Here is an 18,170-nt window from a genome sequence, read left to right on the forward strand (position 1 = left end):
CAAAGGGCCGGGCTGGTGTCCTGAAAATCCTAGGAAGCCAAGTTGGTGCCACTGTCTCATTTGTACCATTTAGCCAAGGCTGGTGGACCCAGCTCTGGGGCACTGTCCCATTCTCCCCACACAGGTCAGTGCCCATGGCTGGAGGGGCAGTGCAGAACTGCACCCTGGGCCATGCTGGCAGCTGGAGGACCCAGCCCAGCTGTGCTCTGGGACGACTGCATATGCTGGAGAGTGCAGGGGAAGGGTCCTGACCCCACAGGCTCAATGCTCAGCTCAAGGTTGGTCCCTGCTTTCAATTGGTCCTGGCCTCCTGCCAGGCAGGAGGGGATGAGGCCAAGCGCCTCCTCGGGGAGTAGTGTGGTTCTGCTATGGCTGCCCAGAATATGCCCAACACCTCCATGCCAGGAATAAAACCATCCCTGCTGCACCAACAGCTGAAAAAGCTGCAGCCAGAGAGGCGGCAGCGCAGGGGCTGCAGGAGCCTCTTCTGGGGCCGCCTCAGGGTGCCAGGCCAAGCCAAAAGCGGGGGACACACACACACCCCTGGCAGCGCTTGCCAGCTCCTGGAGGCTCTCTCCCGTGTGAAGGGACATAGAGTGGGCAGTGAGTCTGGCCCAACCTTCTGAACTGCTACCTGCACATCACTCTCCTCCCTGCTCCTTCGGGCCCGAAGGCTGGACCTGAGCAACCCCCGCCAAGGAGCGCTGGATGCGAAGGGGCCCAGGAGAGGCCAAGCAGCTCCTGGGACAGAGCCACAAGGGTGGGGTGGCAGCAGTGGCTCACTCCAGAGTCCCCAGGGCCTGCCCCCAGTAACACCAGCATTGTCTAAGGGACATGAGCCACCTTTCCATGGAGCCCAGACCCACTCTGAGCATCCCTGGCAGGTGGGGGGCTACAGCCCTGTACCCACCCTGGCCCAACCCCAGCTCCCCAAAGGCAGCAGTGACGGGCTGGGGGAGCCTGTCGGGAGCGATGCAGAAGCCCCGCTAGAGTCGGCGTGGTCTCTGCCAGCCAGGTACCTGCCCGGCTGAGGTGCCTGGGCTGATAGCAAACCCAGTGCGGGCAGGGACAGCGGACATGAGGGAGGTGCCCATTGGGGGCGAGGGGGCTGGAGCCATACAGAGCAAGCAAGCTCTTCACCCATGGGGAGGGGGGTGCAGAGCAGAGAGAGGAAGGAGCAGCACTGAGGCAGGGGACTCATGGGTGGTGGGAGCACAGTCCAGCAGGCAGCAGTTCTCATCCTCAGCTGCACTGGCACTGTCCCAGGGTCAGCCTGCAGACCAGGCATTGTGGGGGGGGGGGGACAAGGGGTGCACGCAGACCAGGTGGTGCAGGGGGGAGGGCGGTGCAGGCATTGCCCAGCGGGCGGGGGGGGGGGGGAGAAGCAGGCACATCAGGCACTGCTGGGGTTGGGGAGGTGGACAATCACTAGCAGCTGCAGCTGTTTCTGACCAGGTCCCGTTGGGGGGGGGGGGGGACACAGCACCTGCCTGGCCAGGCTCCACGCCCAGACCCTTGACCTGCATAGGGCACCTGAGTCCCCAGCCCCTCTTCCCATCACACACGGCCTCGAGGAGGCAGCAGGAGAGAGCCCTTCCTTGGGGCCCCTGCCAGCCCGTAACCCACCTCCAGGAATTCTCCCGAGGCTGGAGCCCAGCAGAGCACCGCTGCCCTGGCACAGGAAGAGGCTATGCTGAAGTCACCACAAGGGGGAAGGACAGATAGACACATGCACACACGGCACCGAGCTATCCGCTCTCTCCATCGCACTCCCCCAGGAGGAACGGCCAGCAATGCCCGGCCTGGCACACAGCCTCTTCCCCCAGCGCAGCTCATGTGGCCCAAGGCAGCAGTGCAAACCACAGGCAGCCCCCCCCCGGATGGAGCCAGGCTCTGAGCAGGGACGAGCTCCATCTCCCTGCCTGTCCCACCACAGAGGAGCGGGGCTGGCCCCTGGCCTGGGAACTCAGTCGCAAGTGTTTGTTCAAAGCAGGTTTATTTGCTGAGCGAGCGGCCGGCCGTGCTAGGGCCTAAGGCAGGGCCGTGTGTGCTGACAAGTCCGGAGTGAGCGCCAGGCTCATGGGGGAGCCAGGCAGGGACTCCCCACTGCAGTCCCTGTGGGGAGTGGCCGCCTTGGCCTTGGCAGGCATGTTGGGGCCTGTGCCTCTCTGGGCCCAGTAGGAGGCAGACAGGCTCATGGCCGCCTGGAGCCGGGCCCAGGTCTGAGAGTTGTTGCTCTGCATGGCCTCGCAGAGGAGCCGGGCATGCTCCCGCAGCTCTGCGATCTCCCGCTGGGTGCTGCTGTTCTGCCGGATCAGCTCCTTGGTCCGCAGGGTGACACCCAGCAGCCCCGACTTCCTCAGGATCTCCACCGTGTTGTGGAAGCGCCGCTGCTTCCCGAGGCTCGAGCCCAGCTTCTTGGAGGCCTTGGCCAGGATCCTCCCCTCAGCCAGGTCCAGGAGTGCTGGGCTCCCCTGGGCGGCGATGGAGCTGGGTGCCGGCCGAGCCAGCTCCGTGGAGGAGGTGACAGTGTTCTGGGACAGTGGCTCTGAGCTGCCAGCAGAGGGCACCTGCAGGGCGCCACCCTGGCACTGTTCCTCCCGCAGCCCACAGCTGGTGGGAGCATCCAACTCAGAGGACGACACCCAGGCCTCCTCCAGGCAAAAGCGCTTGCTCTTGGCATGGCCGGCACTGCCACTTGGGGGCAGGGGCCCAGCCGAAGCCTCGTTCTCCTGGCTGTGGCCCGGGTGTGGAGCGATCCTGGGGTAGGCGTTGAGGATGGGCAGGTAGGTGTCCTTGGCCTGTGGCTTCCGGCCAGGCAGCAGCGGCTTCAGCGTGGCCGTAGCCATCGGCTGCTGGAGGAAGATGAGCCGGGCCTGGCCCTGCACACTGTCCGGGGGGGCTTGGCCACTCCAGGGCAGAAGCTGGGTGCTGGAGGAAGCTCCCGGGGGCTGCAAGGGGAAGAGCAGGAGAGGAGGGTGAGCATCTAGCCAGCTACCTGGGCGCTGACCACCGAGAGCTGCGCACCTGGGCCACAAGGGGGCACGTGGGTGCTGGCTCTGCTCCTGCGGGGCTCCCTCACCTCGCAGCTTCACCTCTCCTGCTGCTGGTGGGAAAGCACAGCCGTGTCTGCGGACAGCTCTGCGTCAGGCCCAGGGCTGCTTTTCCCTCCTTCCCCACCGACCATGCGGGACAGCGAGCCCCGTCCCCGTGACCTTGGGGAGCGGCCAATCTGCTGGGGCGCGTCCGAGCCCCAGGGACTCGGGGGTGTGGTGGGGGTTTGGGGCAGGAGGGCTACCTGTTTCAGGATAACGTTTTTGACAATGTAAACAGGGGTGAATCTGGTGAATGTGCTGTCGAGATCCTGCGCCGTCCGCAGCCGGGGCCCGTTGGTCGCCCAGTGTGAGGCACAGATGGATGGCTCCTCCGCTTCAGCCTGATCCAGCGTGCTCAGGGACTCCGAACTCGTGTCTGCACAGGGGGACAGGAGCAGAGTGTAAGAGGCCATGGGGGGACAGTGGCTGGGCTGCCTGGTGGCGAGACGAGAGCCACAGGAAGGGGGCAGGCAACAAACCCCCCAGCTGCTGGCTGTATGCCCCACCCCCAAATGGCTTCAGCTCCAGGGGTATCTCCTGGCCAGCCCTGCAGCTAAGTCTGGCTCTGGGAGCCAGACATGGGGCCGTGAGGGCCCTGCCAGAGCCCCAGGCAATGGGTCCGTTCCTGTCTAGGCTGGAAGAGTCTGGGGCTGGGAGAGGTGGTGCCATGCAGAGCAGCCCAGAGTCTCCCCAAAAGCTCGCTTGGGGAGCAGAGGCCTGCTAGAGATGAGTGCCCAGCCCCTGCGCTGCACAGTGCCACCCATGGAGATTGTTCTGCTGAGACAGGACAGACCTTCCTAGGACAAAACACAAGCTGGGAGCCGGCTTCTAGTCCCACTCTAGCCCCTGCCTGTGGGGCAGTCTCCAGACGAGAGGGGCACAGGGGCTCCCCAAGACCCTCCGAGGCAGATTTCCCAATCCTGCCAGCTGGCCCCGTCTCATGGCTGCCCCTGCAGTCTCACAGGGGTTGGAGGAAAGAGGAGCTTGGAGGCCCATGCGCAGGCTCTCGGGGGCTAGGAGAGGCTAATGAGGTGACATGGAGCTGGGGGAAGAGGACGCTGTTCAGGCCACTGAGTCAAACGCTCAGACATGAGGAAATTCCAAGCCCCGCTGCCCAGGCCCCGGCCCCCTTGTGCGTCTGCATCGTGATGCCACTCGTAACTCATAGAATATCAGGGTTGGAAGGGACCTCAGTGACTGCACCTACCGCTTCTGATTTAGCGACATAGCGGGCCTGGCCTCCCATGCCCGTAGCCCATTATTATTGTGGCTACTGCTGAAGTTTTGCTGACAATGCAAGCGGGGGAAGGGACATGGTGATTTCCCCACAGCTCAGCTAAATGTGAGAGCAGAATTTCCTGGGGAGAGGCGATGCCCTTCTCCAGCCCAGGCTCTCTCCCTGCCCAGCGTCAGAGGCCTGCTGCAAACACTAGGGGTGGCAGAGCCGCTATAATAAGGCAACGAAAACCTTTAATAATGGAAAGCATCAGGCAACTGAACTGAGAAGTCCCCACCAGCTCCCCTGACGGACCGGCTCTGAAACAGCCCCCGGGGGTTGCAATAGGTGACAATATTCACCCAGGGCCACTAGAGGGGAACAGGTGACAGGAGGCACCAAAGAACTGACCCAAACGCAGCTGGCCAGGGGCCTCTGGCCCATCCTGCTAAGGGGGCAGCACTGCATGGCCCCTCTACCCTGGGGCCTACTGGTAACACCACACAATGGGCCTGGGGAGGAGAAGGGGCCCTGCTGCGTGCTGGAGGGGGGGGGGGGGGTCGGCAGGGAGGGAGGCCCGGGGGCCCTGCTGGGCATGGGAGCCCAGGGGCTTCATAACCCAAGGCCCCAGCAACCCTACGCCTCTCATCCCCAGACTGTGGGGTGCACTGGGGGACCAAAGCCAGCTTAGCCCAACTCCCCCTGCTCCACTTGGACCCCCCTGTCCTTCCCATGCACACAGCGCCCTTTGCTCCTGGGGCAGGAGGGGATGGGGGGCGGGGAGGCAGGCCGGGCCCAGCTCCAGGCTACCTGCTGCCTCCACCCCAGGAAACCAATTGGGCTCCTCGTACACCCCCACCCCTCCCAGTGGAGTCTCGTCCCAGGCGAAGAGTGGGGCAGAGGGATGGGGATGCGGCAGGGGAGGCCCAGAGATCGGTTGCTGCCCAGTGCTGACCCCGGGACACGTCTCTACCTGAGAAGCCAGAATCCTTCTCTGACTCGCTGGCTGGCGGGTGGGGACCCGGGGACTTCCTGCTGCCCTCGCCCCCCATGGCCGGCTTCTCCAACAGCCCTGTGCGCCCCTTGGAGCTGACGGTCGCCGCTGCTGTACCCCCCACCGCCATGCCTCTCTCCACGAGGGGCTGGCACGGCCTCTCTGTGGCGGGGGGCTTCTCCGCAGGCATCTCCAAGCCTGAAAGGGAAAAGCAGAGGATCAGGTGCCAAGGATGGGCTGCCCCAGCTTCCTGCTAATTGAGGTAACCCCTGAGATAGCAACTCCCCTCATCCTGCCCCCACCTGAAGCACTGCATTTGGGGGGGGGGGAAGCCAGATGCTACCCAGCAGGCACTGACCCCCCCTGTTCCCGGGGACTACATGGGGTGGGGGGAAAAATGATTTTTGGGACAGATGTACCCCCACCCTGCCCCTCCCATGGGCTGAGCCTCCCTGCCACCATAGCCCCACACAGCCCCCCCCAGACTCCCTGCCACACCCCCTATCAACTCCCCGGCCCTCCCACCAGAGCCCCTCCCCCCACAACCCCATCAGCCCCCCGGAGTGGGAGCAAGGGCTGTTCCCTCCTGCAGCCGCAGGAAAACCCACCGCAGGTCTGTGCACCGTGCACCCCTCGCCCCCCAGCCTTCTCCAGCCACGCACCGAACCGCCCCCGCTTCTCCGGCAAGTGCAAACGCGCCCAGCCGCCTGCACCCCCCGGGGGAAGAGGCCGGGTCCGTGCCCCTCCCGCGTGCCTGTACCGACACGTGCGCGCTCCGGCCCGCCCCCCAGGTCAGGGGTGCGGCCCTGCAGCGCGGCCCCGCTCCCAGGGCAGCAGCCGCCGCTCGCTCCCCTGTTACGTCACTAACCCGCCCGCGGGAGGCCAGCAGCCACCGCCGCTAATCCCGAGGGGGCGGGGCGCGGGGCAGCGGTGCACGTGCCCGGCCACGCGGGGCGCCACGCGCCGGCCGGGAGACACGCGGCCCCCCGGGCGGGGAGGGGCAGACGCAGGCGCGCTCGGCTCCGCACGCTCGCGGACACGTGGTGGGGGCAGCGCGGCCCGCGCAGTAACCGGGGGAGAGAGACACCTGTCCGCGGCCAGAGCCCCAGTCCCCGGCCCGCCGGGCTGCGATCGCCTCGCTGGGAGCCCCGCTCCGGCCCGGGGGGGGCAGCCCGAGCAGGGGCACGTGGCAGAGCCCTGGCGGGGCTGGGATGGGCAGTCGGGCAGGGCACAGGGGAGCCAGGCAGAGCCCTGGCAGGGCTGGGATGGGCAGGGCAGAGGGGAGCCAGGCAGAGCCCTGGCGGGGCTGGGATGGGCAGTCGGGCAGGGCACAGGGGAGCCAGGCAGAGCCCTGGCGGGGCTGGGATGGGCACAGGGGAGCCAGGCAGAGCCCTGGCAGGGCTGGGATGGGCAGTTGGGCAGGGCACAGGGGAGCCAGGCAGAGCCCTGGCAGGGCTGGGATGGGCAGTCGGGCAGGGCACAGGGGAGCCAGGCAGAGCCCTGGCAGGGCTGGGATGAGCAGTCAGGCAGGGCACAGGGGAGCCAGGCAGAGCCCTGGCAGGGCTGGGATGGGCAGTCGGGCAGGGCACAGGGGAGCCAGGCAGAGCCCTGGCGGGGCTGGGATGGGCAGTCGGGCAGGGCACAGGGGAGCCAGGCAGAGCCCTGGCGGGGCTGGGATGGGCAGTCGGGCAGGGCACAGGGGAGCCAGGCAGAGTCCTGGCGGGGCTGGGACAAGGGGCCAGGGAGGGTGCAAGGAGGCCAGGCAGGGCTGGGATGAGTGGTCAGGCAGGGCACAGGGGAGGCAGAGCAGAGCCCCGGGTGGGCTGGGAGGAAGCTCTGGAGCTAGGCAGTGATGAAGGAGGTTCTGCACCGGTGGGCGAGGAAGCAGGGACACTTGATTTAAGAACTCCCCGTGGTGGAGACCTGCCCGTAGCTCTGGGGGTGACACACAGTGTGGTGGCTTTGCAGGCTGAGGTTTCAGTCCAGGCATTGCAGCAAGCTGACCCTTTGCAAGATGAACCAGTGTCAAATCTTTGGCCCATCGGTCCTTCCACGCTGATCATCACCCCTTACCCATCTTCCTTGCTAAGCTCCATATGCTGAACTCCATGACCCCCTCAGTCCTTCCATCATCCTCATGGCTCCTCTCTGACTCTCTCCACTTTACCAACCGCCGCTGGGAATCGTGGACACAGAACTGCACCCAGGAGTTCAGCAGCGGTTGCACCAGAACCCACTCCAGAGGGAAACTAACCTCCCTGCTCCTGCTTGAGGATCCCATTTTTGCCTTCCCAGATCACATTCGCCCTCTGGGCCCACACGGCAATTAGCAAGCTCGCATTCAGCTGATTCTCCACCCCTCTGTCAGCAGGGGCCTGGCGCGCGCAGGCATCCCTCGGACTCAACAGACACCCCTCCCCCAGGCCCACGTGTGCTAACAGGGACACAAAACCCCCATCAGCCCTTTGATCATCTTCAGCCTCTCTTGGCCTGTCCCCATGCAGACAGGGTGCAGCCTGCCTAGGATTCAGAGAGGAGCTGGGGGTGCCATCAGGGCCACTGCACAGCTAGAGTGGAGCCAACCCCGGCATCAGCCACCCCCAACCTGGCCAGAGAGAAAGGACTTGGCTTGGAGCTCAGTGACTCAGCTACTTCTACCACTGCCAGCCACGGGATGCTGAGGGGGCAGTGTCCACGGAAGGAAGCGTGGCCCAGCGGGGAGGGAACAAGGAGACTGGGGGCCAGGCCACTACTCTGATGCCATGAGCACTCGGTCCCTTAGCCTTTGTGTCTCAATCCCCTCTATGAGGCAGGCGAGCAGCCCGGGGGCACAGGCGGATACAACGCGCTGGGAGTGGGCAGGCACTACCGCGATGGGGGGCACAGCAGGACTGGCACCGATTAAGGAAATGCAGCTGCAGAGCCAACCTCCAAACAATGGAGCAGAGTAAGCGGCAGGGCTGGCGCGGGCTCCTCTGAGCTATCCCAGAGCACGCAACAACCAGCAGCCCCACCCCCAGTCACTGCAGCTACAAATCACAAAGGGAAACCATTGTGATCACCCTATCTGACCTGCCCCGGCACCCCACCCAATGCCCCAGCGGCTCGGGGGAATCCCTCGGCTTGCACCCTGGTTCAGCTTTGCACCGCGCTCATCCCCACGGCCCCATGGCACCTAACTGGCTTGGAGAGGCACGCTGCCAGGTGAACGACTGGAGAGGGGCAGCAACCCAAGGGCAATGCTACTGGGCCTGGGAGGGGGTGTCTCCGACACTCCTGCAGGACATTTCACCAGCTGGACGGCCTAGGGTGGCACAGCCATTCACTGGCTCCCACAGGGAAATCACCACCCATTTTCAGCCAAGGAGGTGAAGCCACTTGCCAAGGGACAGATCTTCTGCAGCTCGGCACCCAACACAGCCCACTGGGGGCAAACGCAGCCCAGCGAAGCTGTGATAAAGAACCCAGGAATCCCCTGCTCTGACCACAGGACCCCCTCCCCCCTGCCACTGACACTGCTGAAACACACAAGGTCCGGAGAGGGAAGGAGGCACAGACAGAACAAATATGGGTGAGAGCGCGCGCCTGGAGAAAGGCAGCTGATTTCCCGAGCAGAGAGCAAATCAACAGCAGGGCAAGCAGTGGGATCTGGCCCTGGCCATGAGGGGCTGCAACAGCAGAGCCCCCCCGCCCCCATCCTTCACCCTGTGGGAAAGCCTATACCACCTTTGGGATGGGCTCTCCGAAGAGGTCTGAGCCCTCTCACTGACCCCCAAGCTGCTCTCTCAAGTGCCAGTCCCCAAAGGTGCCCTGCAGTCCCACTCTTCTTGGTATCCCAGTGCTCAGGCCTCAGCTGCACGGTGCAATCCTACCAGCAGCAATACCCTGCCTCACAGCTGCCAGGTGTCAGGTGTGGGAAGAGGGCCACCCACTCTACTCCAGCCCAGAGCCGCTGCCCTGAGCTCCACCAGCCACACAGGGCTCCGGTGGCCGCTCTGCACAGACACGAGGGCGGCTGCTGGGCAAGCTGCGTCAGGTGCAGAGCCACGTGTGTGTTTACACCTTGCCTCCTCCGAGCCCAGAGATGGGAGTGCTCCCAGCTTACGCCAGTGCACTGCGAATACCTAGGAATGGGCAGGGCTGGGACTACCAGGGAGGGGCCTCGGCCAGTGCCCCAAACGAGGTGCAATGAAGCTAAGGCAAGGGGAGCAGGCAGCCCCCAAGCTGCCGGCGGGGGGTGGGGAGGACATCCTCCTGACCTCCCCGGGCTGCTGCTGCCCCAGGCCTCGGCTAGGCCTCAGGAACGGAGCTCACCCCCAAGCACTTTGCCCAGTCGGACCAGCCCAGCAGTCTCTCCCAGGCTCCCCAGTCCCGCTGCCTTCACAACCCCCGCACCCCCACACAAAGGAGCATGTCCACCCTGATGCAGCGTCTCCTGGGGGAGCCAGACAGGTGGTGCCCTCCCTGAGACCAGACACCACCAAACTTAACCCAGGGACCGCAGCGCAGGCCGCGAGAGCAGGGAGGCCCAGCTGGCCCAGGTGCTAGGAGACAATGACCACCGAGGACTCCTAAGGGTGCTCTAGCCTAGGTGCACCCACGCTCCCCGAGAGCCTATAGCCAGTGTGCTCAGACAGCAGCCACCTCACCTCATTCTACATCAGGGGTCGGCAACCTTTCAGAAGCGGTGTGCACAGTCTTCATTTATTCACTCTAATTTAAGGTTTCGCAGGCCAGTCATACATTTTAACATTTTTAGAAGGTCTCTTTCTCTTAGTCTATAATATAGAACTAACCTATTGTTGTATGTAAAGTAAATAAGGTTTTTAAAATGTTTAAGAAGCCATCAGAGCCCCACAGAAGGTGGGAAACACCATTTGCCCCACATCACAGCAGCCCACGTGGGGAGAGACCCACCTCTCCAGCCTGCCTCCCCCAAGCCACACCGCTACCTAGTCGGCTCTGCCCCAAGCCCTGGACGACTGGGGAAGGCCACACCGGGTTGCAGCATGGGGGAAGGGGAAGACCACCCAGAAAGGGATTGGTGTCCAGCTTGCTCAGGGAGGGGGCTGTGGCCGGATGGGGGCAGTTCAAACTCCCTAGCTGTGGGGAATGGAGTTTAGAAAAGGAAGGGGGGGGGCAGAGGAGCAGCGGGATGTGCAGCCCAGAGGATTGTGGCACCTGAGGAGGTGGGGGCCGCTGAGCCCCCCCAATCATGCCACAGGCTGTGCCCACCTCTGCCCCTTGCAGCCCACCCTGCAGGCTGCCTGGCTCTCCCTGTGCCCACTCCAGCCCTCGCCAGCCCTTCAGTGGCACTGCTGGAGGAGGGAGATCGCAGCCCTTGTCCTGCTCAACCCATCCCTACTCCTGGCTCTGCTTCCCTTCCCCGCCCCACCCAACCCGTGGGTCACAGCCCCTCCCCACGCTGGGAAGGATTCCAGGACCAAGCCAAGGGACTGTTCACCCTGGCCAGCCAGGCGAGGCTCCCAGTCTCAGCTAGACACGCTCTCAGGCACAGCTCTCATGCCTCCCAAAGCGGCTTCTTTCCGCTGCCTGTTTAATCCTCTCCAGGGGCTTTCCAGTGGCCCAGCCCCAGCTGTCTGGAGAGCACAGCAGCCGTGCAGTGGAAAGGCCCAGCTCTGTCCACGTGGGATGGGCCGAGCCACACGTAGGGGAGGCTCTTCCTTCACCCCACTCCAAGGTACTGCACCTTTCAGACATGCAGGGATCCCAGTGCTGGCACCAAGCAGGCCCAGGTGGTCCTGGCGTAGGGACACCAGGGAATTCAAAGGGGCTGCGAGCTCCACTGGTGCTTCGCATACAGCCCCCGTGGGGAGAGAAAACTCAGCTTCCCATGTCCCAGCCAGGAGCCAGGGATCAGTGCTAGGCCCCACATCCTCCCAGAGCTGGAAACAGAACCCAGGAGTCCTGGGTCCAAGCCTCGGCTCAAACCACCAACCCCGCCACCCACCCACCCCCTCAGTAATGTCACTAGTTCATTCAAGCCCTGACAACATCCAGATCTCACACTCACTGTTCAGTGATGGGATGTCTCTAGCACAGGTTGGATCCACACAGAGCAGCCACCTCGTCTGACACATGCAGCAGGAGGCCAGCAGCCAGGCTATTGCGACAGGTCCCGTGGCTCTCACCTCCCCCAGACACCGAGGGCTCTGCTCCTGCCCTGAACACGGCACCACCTGCCCTCGAATTCTGTCTGCGGGAGGCCAGCTGGGAAGTTCCCGCTCTGTGGGCACTAGAGCTGCCCAGTCCTTGTGGAGGGGAACAGGATTGCAGGAGACAGGGACAGGGGCTCCATCCGCGGGCAGCACAAACAGCAGCATCCTCCAAGGAGCTGCCCTGGAACCAATGCCAAGGGCCCCCCGGAGCCAGCCCGTGCAAAGCCTGGAGAAGCAGCACGGCCCGGGGCAGAGGGTGGGACTGGCAGGCAAGGCTCCCAGGTACTGGCCCGGCTCTTGGATCCTGCCCCCGTCCCTGGGCTAATGCCCTCTGGGCGCCAGTCCAGGGGAAGGAAGTGCCCAGTGCAGCTGCTGCTGTGCACGGTGGGGGCTGGAACAGAGGCTGTGCAATGCTGGACTTGGTGGCAAGGGCTTGATTGCTACTCGCTTGGGCGAGCGAGTTCATCCCCTCTGGGGGGTCGTTGTCTCTGTCTAGGGCACGAGCTAGTGGTCATGGCAAAGGCAGGGGCTCCCCCAGCTCCGCTGTCCAGTTTCACCACAGCTTGTGCTCCAGGGAGCAACTGGACTCCGACGACAACCCATCAACTACTGCACTGTCCTCTCAAGCCAGTGGCAATTGCTCCCACGGAGCAGCCGCACCAGGGGCGAGTACCCCCCACCCCCCGAAGTATCCAGTCATCTCTACACAAGTGGCACAATGGAGAAATAACCCCACCCCAAGGCCAGACCTACAACCACAGCCTAGGAGCCAACACAACTCCCCCCACTGCCCAGTCCCCAGCCGCCTCACAGCAGCACATGGAAGATTTGGGGCCATGCAGAACGGAGCACACTGCGCAGCAGACTGGTTGGTGCAGACAGGGCAAAGCCTGTCCCATGGAATTCCCCAAAGCCCTCCAACCCCAATGGGCAACGGCCGCATTTCCCCGGAGCTGCAGCTTCCGCCGCTCAGCAGCAGGTCCCTGGTGGGCAGTGTCTGTCTCTTCTCCCACAGCAGATCAGCCATACTAACTGCCAGCTCCCAAAGCATCTCCAGCCTAGCACCTGCTGGGGGGTCGCTATGCAGACCACACAGTCAGTCCAGGGGAGGGTGTGTGTGTGTGGTTTGCAGTCTCATGGCCTGGTACCAAGCTGGCACAGGCTCCAGGCCTGTCTGCTGAGAGAGTCACTCATGCACCTTGCACCCATTCCCCATATCAGCCAGACACTGACTTTCTCCCCACCCCACCAGCCCTCACTCCACACCTGTGTCCACCAACACCTCAGAGGCACTGAGGTGTCCAGCACGTGCCTCGGATTCTCGCTGGCCAAGGGGTGTTTTGCATCCAACTCATCACCTCTCCCAGGACACACATTCCCCAGCCACAAGCTGGGTTGTTCCCCGGAGGACTCTGCCTGCCCCACAAGTCACTCCTCAGGGGTCCCAGCCAGGCCGAGACTGAACCCCAGCAGCTCCCAGGAGAAGCAAGAGGAGAGCGTTTACCCCAGCAGGGGCTCCTGGGCCCTGGCTTGGGACACACAATGGCTGCCCCGGGAACACCCAGACCTACAGCAGGGAGAGGGGGCTGGGAATTCAGCCAGGCCCCAGGCCACTCACTCTCCCTGCACAGGAGCACCCTTGGCACAGCCTGGCCGGTGCAGGGCGCCCCAGGAGCAGGGGGAGGGCATCTTTCTTGGCAGCGGGTCCCCAACTGAGCCTGGCCCTTAGCTGTACTCTGAGGAATCAGCCAGGGGCTGCAGGGCCTGGGTTACGGTGCATGACAGAGTCCCTCTGGAAAGGCATTCAGCACGCCCTCCCCCGGCCTTCCACCATTTTACAGTGCGGGGGAGAATCTGACCCCACCCCCCCGGCTCCACTGCCCCCACCCCCACCTGCCAGAGCCATGGCTAACCAGTGGCAACAGCACCCCCAGGACTCAGTAAAGGAGACTGAGCTGCCTTCGGATTGGGGTGTGAATGGGGGCAAAGCGTCTCTGCACCATGCAGCCAGCCCTGCATTGGACAGGGCCCTGGAAGCGAGGTCCTCAGCCAACCCCCAGAGGGAGGGGCCACTCCCTCGCTCACCCACCCCATAGCTCAGCCCCACACACCACAAAGGGCATTTCGACCTGCCAGTGGGTGCCCAGTGTCCGGCTCCGAACTGAACAAAGCAACAACCCCGCGACCTGTGCTCCACCCTGCAATAGCCTCAGGCCAGCTTCCCATGGCCCCCCAGCAGGTAACCCCTGCCACACACACGCCCCATAAAGCAGCAAGTGGCAGTCCTAAAATGTCCCCCAATGTCCCCATATCCCCAGGGGCACCAACATCCTGAGCCCCCCACTCCATATCCTAGGGCACCCCCACACCCACATACTGAGGGGGCATCCCACGCACACGCACTCATCCTGAGTACCCCACCTCCACATCCAGGGAGAGCCCCATCCCAGGAGGAACCCAAGCAGCAGAACAGGTGTTGGGGGAGTGGGAGGGAGAATTACCCAGGGTGCTCTGGTATCTATTGCTCGCTCAGAAGGGCTAGAGTTCCCCAAGAACCAGGCCAGGATTCCAGGGGGAATCAGGTTCTGACAAGGAGGGATTAGGGGGAAAGTTTGGAGGGGGCAGGGAGTTGGCAGGTTTTGAGAGGTTCCAGGAGGCTCGGGGTTCCCTGGGGAACAGGGAGGTCCCTAGGGGGGGCAGTTATCTACTTCTCGCCCCAGGGGAATTCAGAGGCCAGGGGGGTTAGAGGTTTGGGGGCATTCCAGGGGACTAGGGTGATTGCCAGGGCGGGACGTACTTGCCTCTCGCCCCAGGAGAATTCAGGGGGGCCCAAGAGGTTTGGGGGGGGCAGAGAACTGAGAGGCCCCAGGGGGCAGGGTGGCCAGTACCTGCCTCTCACCCTGGGAGAATTCAGGGGACCCAGTGGGTATGTGTGGGTGAAGGATTGGGGGGCAGGGGGTCCCAGTGGACTAATACCTACCTGTCACCCCAGGGGAGTTCAGGAGAGGCCAGGGGGTTTGAGGAGGGGAGGACTGAGGGGCCTCAGGAGAGTTTGGGGGGGCAGTACCTGCCTCTTGCCCCAGGGGAGTTCAGAGGGACCCAGGAGGTCGGGAGAAGAGGAATGGGGGGGTCCCAGGAGGCAGGAGGGTCAATTCTTACCTCTCAGCTCAGGGGTGGCCCAGCAGGTCTGGGTAGCAGAGGATTGGCGGGCCCCAGGGGTTTGGGGGCAGAGGACGGGGGGGCCCCGGGGGAGTTCAGGGGCCGGGGGGGTTGGAAGTGGAGAACTGGGGGCTCTGGGGGTCAGGAGCAGAGGATTGGGGGCCTGGGGGTTCAGGAGCCTAGGGGTTAAGGGGTGGAGGACTGCGGGGCAGGGAGTCAGGGGACCCCAAAGGGTCGGGGGCAGAGGACTGGAGATCCCTGGGGAGTTCAGGAGGCCCCGGGGGGGCTAACAGCAGAGGACTGGGGGACAGGGGAGTTCAGGGGACCGCGGAGGACAGGGGCAGAGGACTGGGGAGTGGGCCTAGGGAGCTTGTGGTAGTCAGGGGGCGGAGAACTGGGGGCAGGGGAGGTCTGGGGCCCGGGGGTCGGAGACGGAGGACTGAGGGGCTCCGGGGGGTTGGGAGCGGAGGACTGGGGGAGCCGGGGGAGGTCGGTGGGCACCGGGGGGTCGGGGGCAGAGGACTGGGGGCCCAGGGAAGGTCAGGAGCGGAGGACTGGGGGCGGGGAGGTCGGTGGGCACCGGGGGCGGGAGCGGAGGACTGGGGGTCCCCAGGGGAGTTCGGGGGAGGCAGAGAACTGGGGGTCCCGGGGACGGTCGGGGGGGGGGCCCGGGGGCCCGAGAACTGGGGGGGTTGGGGGACCCCGGGGGGTTGGGAGCGGAGAACTGGGGGGACGGGGGGGAGCCGGGGGGGGTCAGTACCTGCCTCTCGCCCCGATTCTTCCGCCGCACAGACTCAGACACAAAGACTCAACTGTGACCCCGCCCCTCGCGCGCACTGACAGCGCCGGCAACCAATTGGCACCTCCGCCGCGAAGGGGGCGGGGCGAGCGGCGCGGCCCCGACGCCACGTGCGGAAGCGGAGCCTGGTGCGTGTCCACGTGAGGGGCGTGGAGAGAACGCGGAGACATGTGCGGGGGCGGGACCCGGGGAAGAAGGGGCGGGGCCTCTTGGTCATACTCCCCGCGTGGGGGCGGGGCCCGTACGCGCGGCTCTGCGGGGCGCCCGGGGGAGCCGCAGTGTCGGTGCTCCTGCCCCCCGGCATCCCCCAGGGGTCCGACTGGGCTGCCAGCCCCACCCCAGCAGTCCCTCCAGCGCCCCCCAACTTGGGCTGCCAGCCCTGCCCCTCACCAGCCCCCAGCCTGGGCTGTTTGCCCTGTCCCCCAGTAGACCCCCCTCTCCTGCCCCCAGCAACCCTCCAAACCTGAGCTAGTGACCCTGTCCCCTAGCAGCCCCCAATCTGGGCTGGTAGCCCTGCCCTCAGTAGCCCCCTCCTGCTCCCCAGCAGTAACCCACTCCTGACCCTGCTGCCCCAAAAAGTGATGGAACCCCATTTCTACTAGAAAACCCTTCCCCCTTCAGTGACACTGCCTCACTGGCAATGTGTTGTCGCAGCACAGGGCAGTGCTCTAAAAAAAAAGCACCTCCTAAGGGAGAAAGTTGCAGCACTGTAAAGTGCCAGTGTAGACAAGCCCTAAGCCAGTATCACCAAGCTCAAGAATTAAAAAATCATGAATCAGGTCCCAGTATGAATGAGTCTGGCTTAAAAATTTAAGAGATTTTTTTTTTTTTTTTACCAGTAATTCGCATGTGGCCTGGTTCTTTGCTTTCTGAGCATTAGTGCCATCCTCATGTCACATTTTCCAGCTTCTCCAGAATCAGGGATGCAGGATACTTTTCTCTTCAATGAGGTTCTGCTGTGATCCCGACTCCTGCAGTTGGGGCTGCGTGAGCTACGCCAAGAAGTGCTCGAGTCTCTAGAGAATTGGCAAGACTTCCCACCCCCACTTCTATCAGGGACCCATCTGCAAACCCCAAATCCAGATGTATACATCTAGGAACAAGGAATATCAGCCCAGACCTACAGGATGGGGGAACCTATTCTGGGAAGCAGTGATTCTGAAAAAGACTTGAGGGTGATAGGGAAAATTTGCCCCACCTGTCCAGCCTAGGTTATCATTTGCTTGCAGCATTTATTGTATTAGGCCCAAAGGCCTATAGTCTAGACAACTGTTATATATAAAGCCAAGGTTTGCATTTTTGCTTTTAATATGTTTATCTGTACAGAGGGCACTCAGGAAAAATGAGGAACCAAAAGAAGGAAATAAGAAAGGAGTGTTTAGCTTGTTTTTAGATTGCTTTATGAATTTTAGCCTGTATAATGTAACCACAAAGAAAGGGTCTTAAGACTGGCAGACCACCAACGAAAACTGCCCAGAAACAATAAAAGGAAACACCATATATGGGAGAAAATTGAAGTAGCTTGCTAATGTCACAATTGATACTCCCAAATAAGGGCATTTTAAGTAAATGCTAATTTGCAGTTTTAACCTTTATAAGCTTGGTAAAATTTGTAACAGGCAGAGGGGAGCTTAACCCTCTCCCTGCATGCATGCTTGTACTATAATAAAAGTGCCTCCGGCTGCCTGATCCAAAATTCAAAGGTGTGGTCGATTTTTCCACAACAGGGGTGATGGGAGAGAATCAGCTGAACATGAGCTCCCAGTGTGATATTGTGGCCAAAAGAGCTAATGCCCCTGGGATGCATAAACAGGGGACTCAAGTAAGAGCACAAAAGTGATTTGACCTCTGTATTTGGCACTGGTCCAATCGCTGCTGGAATCCTGGGTCCAGTTCTGGTGCCCACAATTCAAGAAGCATGTTGATAAATCAGAGAGGGGCCAGGGAAGAGTCATGAGAACGATTCACGGATTAGAAAACCTGCCTTAGAGTGAGAGACTCAAAGAGCTCAACCTTGACAAAGAGCCTTGATTTCGGGGTGACTTGATCACAGTCTCTCAGTACCTACCTGGGGAACAAACGTTTAATAACAGGCTCTTCAATCTAGCAGCAAAAGGTCTAACAGGGTCCTATGGAAGCTGGAGCTAGACAAATTCAGATTGGAAATAATACCCTCATCAGGAAAAAAAATAGGGTTTTAACCATTGAAAAGGTTGCCAAGGGTCACGGTGGATTCTCCATCAGCAGCAATAAATCAAGGTTGAAGGACAAGATTTTTCTAAAGCTCTGCTCTAGGAATTCTTGTGGGGCAGTTCTTGGGCCTGTGCTGTCAGGGGGTCAGACTGGACAATCAAAAAGATCACATCCAGCTTTATATTCTCTGAACCCCACCCCAACAGGGACCCACTGCAAGGCAAGGGCTGCATCCAAGCTGTAAGAACCCCACATTTAGCTTCAGGGAAGCGATGCACCCTGAGATGAAGGGGAACTTGAAGGTCGTGCAGTTCAGCTCCAGAAGACCAGGAGATGGCAGCGCACAAGCTGCCTGGCTAACCTCACTGCTGCCCTGGGGCCTGGGTTGGGCCATTCTGTCTCCAGCTCCCCAGCGCAGCATTACAGTGCAGGTTTCGCCCCCTCATAGCTCAGCCAGGGAATTGCCTCACCAGCGCTGAGTAGCACAGCCCAGCTCTCAGATGATGGGAAGTGCCAGGCTGACAGTTAACCAGGG

General features: G+C 62.5%; 1 protein-coding gene across 4 annotated transcripts; it reads right to left on the reverse strand.

Moving 5' to 3' along the window:
* Nucleotides 1–1,977: 1,977 nt before the first annotated feature.
* Nucleotides 1,978–15,555, reverse strand: LOC120388100 (CLOCK-interacting pacemaker-like). Of its 4 annotated transcripts, none has more exons than XM_039509688.1 (4): nt 15,404–15,555; nt 5,285–5,503; nt 3,299–3,471; nt 1,978–2,951 (listed from the first exon to the last, which is right to left on the reverse strand). In XM_039509688.1, exons 2-4 carry the CDS (start codon nt 5,493–5,495, stop codon nt 2,031–2,033), a joined length of 1,305 nt encoding a protein of 434 aa, XP_039365622.1. In that variant the 5' UTR covers nt 5,496–5,503; nt 15,404–15,555; the 3' UTR covers nt 1,978–2,030. The 4 variants fall into 4 exon arrangements, with proteins under 4 accessions (XP_039365622.1, XP_039365621.1, XP_039365623.1 ...); XM_039509687.1 differs by lacking the exon at nt 15,404–15,555 and adding an exon at nt 7,379–7,430; XM_039509689.1 differs by lacking the exon at nt 15,404–15,555 and adding an exon at nt 5,968–6,089.
* Nucleotides 15,556–18,170: the final 2,615 nt, after the last annotated feature.

Source organism: Mauremys reevesii, linkage group 22 (genome assembly GCF_016161935.1).
Source record: "Mauremys reevesii isolate NIE-2019 linkage group 22, ASM1616193v1, whole genome shotgun sequence".
Taxonomy (NCBI): domain Eukaryota; kingdom Metazoa; phylum Chordata; order Testudines; family Geoemydidae; genus Mauremys; species Mauremys reevesii.